Here is an 8,360-nt window from a genome sequence, read left to right as displayed (position 1 = left end):
TTCTGTCCATATTATATGTATTCCGAATACATGAATGAAATATATATTCCATATTAAATGTGGTAACTGTACAAAACAGAGCTGTATTTTACTTTGCAAGGGCAAGTCTCTGAATTTGGTTTCTTAACATACCCGCACAGCTCAAGTACTATGTACGTAATCCCCCTTTTTAATAAGACCACACGGTGTCACACTCATGGCCTTCTGTTGTACAGAACTTGGCAGTGCATGACGCTGGGGCACCACAGCTTTTTAAAATTCCACGATGGCTTGGAGAGCCCTTAGACTTGACTCTATTTTGATTGGGTATTTTATTTTGCTTTCACTGTTTTCAAAGCCACGAACAGGTAAGTGTAACAACAAGGCATCACGCAGATGCAGATGAGTTACAACTGTGAAGTGATGGCCAGTGTGGAACCAGGAATATCAGTTATCCACTGGTCTAGAAGCATCTAAGCATGGCAGGCCAGAGGTGAGCACAGAGAAGGCCATGGTGGCCACTGGGCTTAATTCTCAGCACCACTGATAGTCCAGTTATGAATAAATAACCTCATTTAGTTGGCATTTTCAAGATAGAGAAAAGAAGCCACCTCTTTCTGGGAACTGCTGAACTAAAGGTAGGACAAAGATTGTCTGGAGCCTTGAGTAAGAAGCAACCTAGTCCAAAATGTGATCTCAGGAGAAAAGAGTTCTGCTGGTAAAAAAAAAAAAAAAATATATATATATATATATATATATATATATATATATATACTATATATATACACTATACACACAAACACACACACACACACATATATATATATATTCTTACTATTTCAGTTATTAAAAAGTGTATCACATATGGCCCTGGGGAATTTGGTTCACCTTTAAGAAAATGTCAAACCAACCAGCCAAAGAAACAGATGAGATATTATATTACATATGGGTCCAGTGGAAATGAATATGCACAGGAGAAATAAATCCAAACCATTCCCACTGATTTGATTTTTTTTTCATTGTTTTGTATCAACCATCATCAGAATCCTAAAGACATCCACCTTGCAAGACATTTGGAAATGTCCGTATCAGTGTTGCTTGGTATCAAGGTAGGAGGCGGAAACCATTAAGTGATACATTTTCTCTGGAGGTGAATCTTCATTCATGGGACTTTGTTGGCAAAGGTTTTAAAAGCTGTGAAAACCCCACTAGCAAAGAAAAACACATTTTTCACAGATTTTTCTAGGCAGGGTTTTTTCACGACTTACTGAGTTTGGATTCGTTCCTGTATTTGTTTTATATAGCTGCATAACAGATTGCCACAAACCTAGCAGCTTAAGGCAACACAATTTCTTATCTCAGGTGCCATGGGTCAGGAATGGACTGAACCGGATTTTTGGCTCAGGGTCCCCCAGGCTGAAATCTAGATGCCAGCCAGCGGCATCCTCATCTGGAGGTTAAACTAGGGAAAGACCCACTTCCAAGCTCCCTCAATGTGTTGACAAAATTTATTTCTTTGCAGCCATATGATTGAAGTCCTCCTCTTCTTGGCAACTGACAACAGGGAACCACTCTTAGCAACTAGAGACTACCCCTAGGTCCTCACCACATGGCCCATCATAGACAGTTCATTGTTGTTACTGTTTATTCTTCAAGACCACAAAGAGAATCTCCCTCTCATTTGAAATCTAACTTATTTTAAGACCTCGCCTGATTAGGTCAGGCCCACCCAGGATAATCCCCCTTTTAATCAAAGCCAACTGATTAGGGACCTTAATTACATCTGCAAAATCCCTTCTGCTATATAACATAATAATTGCTAGAGTGACAGCCCATCATATTTACAAGTCTTGGCCACACTCAAGGGGGAGGGATTATATAAGGCATGTACCCAAAGGGGTGGGAATCTTGAGAGCCATCTTAGAATTCTGCCTACCATAGCCCCCTTACTTGTGTTCCATCGATTCAAATGTATGGATTGAGGATAATACCCTATTTCCAAGGTTGTTACAAGCTTTACAAGCATACCTTTCACTCAGAAAAAAGTACCACCATGTATTATGTTCATATTTAATACTCATTGGGCTCTACTGTGGTCTAGCCCCTGTCCTAAGTCCCTGTCCACTGTAGAAGGTTACAATAAGGAACGCTGATGCATCTCCGTTACTGCATCTTTAGCCATGCTGCATCCAGAAAGTACCTGTTAAAAGCTTACCACATAGCTTCAATTTCTGCTCCACCATTTATTGTGACACTCACGGTACTTGGAGGGGCTGCTGTATCGTGGCTCCATCTGTGGACCTACACCAAGATTTGGGGTTTCTGCTGTCTGGAATCGAGCCCTTTCAGGTATCAGCGCCTGGTAAACACATTTCCAGTCCCAAATAGTGGGGCATCAGCCACTGTTGGTACCTGAGATTTTAGGTGGTAGACCGGTAGTTCCGTTTTTTACTGAGAATTTAATGTTTTAGAAAAATATACGATTATTCAAAAGCATGATTTTGGGTCATAAGCAAGGATAACGTAGGAATTTAAAAGATTTTAAGTGAGTTGATTTGAGAAAAATATTTTTAAAGTAAGTGGCTAGAATATGGCAAAAATCATGATGGTGTCACTCCAATTTGGGAATCATTGGCATATGTGAAATCAATGACTAAGTAGGGAATGAACTGGTGGATTCCGTGAGTATTGAATACATTATGCTAAGTCATGCTCCAAGAGCCCCTGCCCTCTCACGAGCGTCTGCGGAAGCCCACCAGGCCCCAAGCCCACCACCTGCGGGAAGCTAAGGGCAAAGGGTACCCACCCCGCCCAGCTGGTCTCAAACCGGGCTCAGGCCATGGGGGGAAGAGGTGGAAGGCCGGAGAGTGAGAGGAGGAGGCGGGGCCTCGGGGGCGTGGCCAAGCCGCGATGGGCTGCGCGAGGGGCGTGGCTGGCGAGGGGCGGGGCCTCGAGGCGGAAGGCGGAAGCGGCTGCGGAGTCACGTGAGCGGTGTAACATGGCCGCTGCCCCTTGAGCGCGGCAGGTGCGGGGCTGGAGCTGGTCGTGTGAGTCGCCGGGGACAGGTGTACGGGGGCGGGGTCCAGGCCCGGGTTCCGAATCGGCGCGCGCGGCGGAGCGAGGCAGGCGGGCCGGGGCGGCGTGGCCCATGCGCCAGCGCCGGAGGCAGCGCGGAGCCGCAGACTCCCCTGGTCCCCGGCGCAGCCCGGGCAGTCGCGGGCTGAGGAGTCGCGGGGCTCCGGGGGGCACCCCGAGTTGCCACCATGAACCCCGAGAAGGACTTCGCGCCGCTCACGCCCAACATCGTGCGCGCCCTCAATGACAAGCTCTACGAAAAGCGGAAGGTGGCCGCGCTGGAGATCGAGAAGTGAGTGCCGCGGGCATGCAGGGTTGGGCGCGGGCGCGGGGGCGGAGGCGGGACCCGCCCTGGCTACGCGGGCGCCCACTCCCTGGGGGAACGGCTCACGCCTCTCCGCCGGGGTTGCTGCCCCGGGGCCAGCCTTCAGCGCTGCTTTACAGGGCAGGCGATGGGGGGTCCCAGCTTTGCTGCTGACCGGCTGTGTGACTTGGGCCAAGTTATTTAACCTCCTGGTGCCCAAAGGGCTGCCGTGGGAATGAAGTGACTTAATGTATGTGTAGTGCTTAAGGCTGCAATGAGAATGCAGCGCCATGACCTGTGCTCAGTGCTTAGCACAGTGCCTGGCACAGGCGTCCTCAGTGTGATGGGAGGGAGGTGGGAAGCATGAGAATTTGCTAACGAGTTGACCTGCCTTATTTCTCACTCATTCTGAGAAGTGAAAGGGACAGTTAGGTAACCACGTGGAGAAATCAGGATCTCAAGGTTCAAAGGGCCGTTTATTTTATCCCTGTCATGTCACCCTTCCTTGCAAGTGGAAGTAGGAATAATTCGATCTTTCTTGCTTCTGCAGTCTTATTATATGTGTGTGTAAACATGATAGGACATTGTGCTCTATTTCCCAATGTACAAAACAAAGTCTTTAACTGGGAATGTCTTATGATTTTTCTTCTACTCTTTTACATTTTCGTTTTCTTCCGGTCAGATCTTGGTGATAAAGTCAGGAGGTTGAGGGGGGATTTCAGAAGAGTGAGTGGAAAGAAGCAGGCTGTGAAACTGCAAGACCACCAGTCTGGGAGTTACGGAATATGGATTGTACTTCTGCCCTGTCCAGTAGGGTGGCTAGCCACTGGCCACCTGTGGCTATTTACATTTAAATTATTGAAGGTAAAATAGAAGAATGTAATCCAGTTCCTCAGTCACATTGCCCATATTTCAAATGCTCAACTACCACATGCTATTTGGCTACCATAGTGGACGGTGCATATTTTAAAACATTTTCATCGCTGTAGAATGCTGTTGGGTGGCTCTAATCTAGTCCATAATGTGACACTCGTTCTTTTTTTTCTCTTTATCCTCACTCAAGGATATGTGTTTTTTTTATCAATTTGAGAGAGAGAGAGAAACATCGATGTGAGAAAGAATGATCACTATGAGAGTGAAACATTGATCAACTCCTCCCCCATGCCCCCCAACTGGGGATCAAATCCAAAACCTAGGTATATGCCCTGACCGGGAACCAAACCAGCAACCTTTTGGCATAGGAGACAATGCTCTAACCAACTGAATCACCTGGCCAGGGCATAACACCCATTCTTTGACCTTGGGCAAATTCCTTAACCCTACCAGACCGCTGTACCAATTTTTCGGTAATTTCCACACAAAGGTGGAATATTGGCGCTAGATGAAAGGTAGACCTATTTCCTACAATGTCTCCAAGTTCCATCTTATTCTAACCACTTGTTTGCATGTAACTAACATTTTTCTATATCATGTTAGTTTTTTCTCTTTAATGCTCAGGAGCCCAGGTATAGGGGACAGTCAGGTTCAGGGCCTCAGGTCTGGTAGGATTAACTCACAGTTTCTTAACCTCAGCACTACTGACATTTTGGAACAGATCATTCTTGGGCTGCCCTGTGTATTGTGGGAATTTTAGCAGCATCCCTGGTCTCTACCCACTAGATACCAATAGCACTCCATCAGTTGTGACAACCAAAGATGTCTCCAGACCTTGCCAAATGTCCCCCGGGGGTGCAAAATTGCCCAGATTGAGAACCACAGCCTTAACTGCTTTGCGTTTTAGTTTCCTCTTCAACTAAAGAGCTTGCATTCTGCTAAGAGGACCCTCCCATTCAGCTCTAACATTCAATATGTCCAGAACCACCTAGCTTCTTCTCTCAACAAGGACTAATTTCTTGACTGCTTTCTTTTCATACTGCTGCTTGATTATACCCTGACTGTCACTAATGCTGGCAACTCTCAATGATGAGTATTGCTATACTGAGTAAGAGAGCAGAGGTGATGTGTAGACATGCCTCTATGTCCATGGGTTTTATTGGCTTTGAAGATGCATTGACCCCCGATTTTGTCCATCACTCACTCTGCTCAGGAATGTCTGGTTTTATCATTGCTTGAATTATCTGCTGAGCCCTTGAATAGAGGCATTTCTCTCAGCCCTGTTGTTGCCTCCAGCACAACCTGTATAAGTGCTTTCATTCTGCAAGCTGTCCTGTAAGGGTTTTGTTTTTAATTGGGTTCCGCTTATATCTGACATTGCCCTTGTTTTGTGGAATTTAGAGAAACCCCCAATGGCCTTAACTGGACTAGGAACTCCTTAAGAGCAGAAACCCTGTTGTATTTATCCTCAGCACTTAGCACAGCGTCTGGTGGTATTTGACAGTTGGCGTCTAAATGAATGGATGACCATACGTTTTCCGTGGGGAAATAATATGGCAGTCTACGGGCTTGGCTACTCCAAAGCGTAGCCCACAGACCGGCAGTATGGGGCTCACCCCGGCGCTTGTTAAAGAGAGAGTCTCCAGCCTTTCCCCAGACCTGTACAGTCACAGTGGGATTTAGGACTTCAACATATGAATTGGAGGGGGCCACAAAATTCAGTCCATACAGTGATTTTTTTTTAAGTGATCACGTGTAGCCCTAGCTGGTTTGGCTCAATGGATAGAGCATCAGCCTGCAGACTGAAGGGTCCCAGGTTCGATCCCAATCAAGGGCACATGCCTGGATTGCGGGCTCAATCCCCAGTAGGGGCCGTGCAGGAGGCAGCCGATCAATGATTCTCTCTCATCATTGATGTTTCTATCTCCCTCTCCCTTCCTGTCTGAAATCAATAAAAAATATATTTAAAAAATAAAGTGATCACATGTAAAGGGCTGTTTGCCTGATTTGTGGAGAGAAGGGGAGAGAAGCTTCCTTTTGTTTGGCCATTGTACACCCCTCATCTCATTTATTCTGCATGACTGCCCTATGAGCTAGAAAATGTTACCCATTTCAGGAATTTGGAAACAGACTCCTTGAGGTTAAGTAATCTTGAAGGTTTCACAGCTAGAACCTACATTAAAAACTGTCTTACAAGTTTTCCCAACCACAATGAGTAGTTTTTCCCAAAAAGGGAAGCCAGCTCCCCACAGAGCCTAAGGACATCAGGAAAAAGCTAAGAGACCATGTGACGGGAGCTTGTGGGTGAGAGCAAAGGTGGAGTGAGATGCAGATACAGAGGCAGGCAGGGCCTGGAAGCAGGTGAGGATCCCGGGCTTTATTCTCAGTGCAAGTGGAAGCCAGCAGAGGGTGTTAGGAAGGAGAATGACTGACATTTTCGCGATCTCTCTGGACACTTGTGGGAATGTGAAAAGGGAAACCAGTTAGGAAGCCTGTGCCGAAGGCCAGGTGAGAGACACTGCAGGTGGCCTGGACGAGGGTGGTAGTGGCAGTGTAGACAGAGAAGTGGATGCACAGGAGACACTGGGAGAGGGAGTTGACAAGACTTGGAGGACTAGGTTGGAAGGGAAGCCATCAGGAAAAGGGGGGAATCTAGGATGATTCTTCGGTATCTGTGGGAGCAACTGGGTGGAGGGTGACATTTCCTGAGAGAGGAATCTGAGGGGTGACTGGAATCAGGAATCTAATGCTCACCTAGGGATAGTCGCACCATTCGTTCATTCATTCATTTACTCTGCATTGGTTGACTGCTCTGTTCTTAGCACTGGGATATCGGCTACAAACAAGACTGCTTTTAGGGAGCTTACAGTGTGTGCAGAGCAAGATATGGTGGGTTGGGGGCTGGATGGGGATTAGATGGAGGAGACCTGGCTTAGTGTGTATGTGTTGGTAGTGTGTGTGTGTCAGAGATCCCAGTGTGTACACATTTTGATGACCAAGTCTGAAGATAGCTGAAGCCTCACCTCCAACCGAATCGCCTTCTTGATGCTGACGGGTTTGGAGGGTTGCTGCAGGCTACAGTCAGCCTTGGGCGGGGATGGTGCCCTGCAGCATGGACATGGAGAAGTCATCCCTGGTGCTCCAGGCTGGTGCTCCAGGCCAGGCCACAGGCAGGGCCGTGACTGCAGGGAACTACTTTGGATTCTTTTCTCAGCGACCAAAAGACATTTTGTCAGTTTCTAATGATTTTGTCATATTATGGCAAGTCAAAGGAAGTACTTCTGGTTATTTCAATTATAGCTTAGTTCACTAATTAATATTTATCAGGGAATGAGGCCTGGCGGTATTGTTCAAAAAGGGGACATATATTTCATGTTAAAATTTTCACACTTGAGCCCTGGCTGGGTGGGTTCAGTTGGTTGGAGCATCGTCCCATTCCAAAGGTTTCAGATTTAATCCCAGGTCAGGATGAGTACGGGAGGCAACTGATCCATGTTTCTCTCTCACATTGATGTTAGTTTGTTTTCTCTCTCTCTCTCCCTATCTCTCTCCTCCTCCCTCTTTCCTCTCACTCTAAAATCTATTTTTAAAAGCCATATCTTTGGGTGAGTATTTAAAAAAAATGTTTTCACACTTGAACATCTCCATGGTCGTTTTAACTGCCGCGGTCAGTTTTCCAAAGTCCATCTGCTCAGGTGACAGAGCCAGTACTGCATATGGCGTTCCAATGAGGGATTGAAATTCTGAATAAGAGAGGGTGATGGCAGACCTCTCCAGCACTAAAAACGCAGAGAGGGGTGCTTGGCTCAACTGAAGGACCTCTGGACTCTAGAATCTCAAGACCAGGCTGTGTTCCGTGACCAGGGTCAGGTGGCTAAATGTGTGAGCCTGTTGTGCACAGTCCTGGAGAGCTTTTACCCCCACAGGCTGGCTCTAGCATGCACCACACAGTTTTCTAAAGGATACGGCACTTAGGCTAAGATTTTAGAGTGGCCGTTTCAGGGTTTGTGGGCTCTCAATTTCAGGGAATATAGTCTGATCAGTCCTGCCAAAAAGTTGGTCAGATCCACACTGTGCTCTCCAGGAGAGTTGAGCGTGGGGAGAAATACCAGCAGGCACTCAGGCGAAT

General features: G+C 46.8%; 1 protein-coding gene across 3 annotated transcripts in view; it reads left to right on the top strand.

The window, feature by feature from the left end:
* Positions 1-2,949: 2,949 nt before the first annotated feature.
* VAC14 (VAC14 component of PIKFYVE complex) overlaps positions 2,950-8,360 on the top strand; it is a 94,399-nt gene continuing 88,988 nt past the window's right edge. For 2 of the 3 annotated variants that reach the window (XM_059667495.1, XM_059667494.1), the window contains exon 1: positions 2,951-3,346. In XM_059667495.1, coding sequence (XP_059523478.1) covers positions 3,243-3,346 — 104 coding nt within the window. In that variant the 5' untranslated portion in view covers positions 2,951-3,242. Of the gene's footprint in view, positions 3,347-8,360 lie in introns of all 3 variants that reach the window. The other variant, XR_009448884.1, reaches the window with a different exon arrangement.

This window comes from Myotis daubentonii, chromosome 15 (assembly GCF_963259705.1).
Source record: "Myotis daubentonii chromosome 15, mMyoDau2.1, whole genome shotgun sequence".
Lineage (NCBI taxonomy): Eukaryota > Metazoa > Chordata > Mammalia > Chiroptera > Vespertilionidae > Myotis > Myotis daubentonii.
Note: the sequence above shows the minus strand (reverse complement) of the source record. Positions and strands in the feature narration are given on the sequence as shown.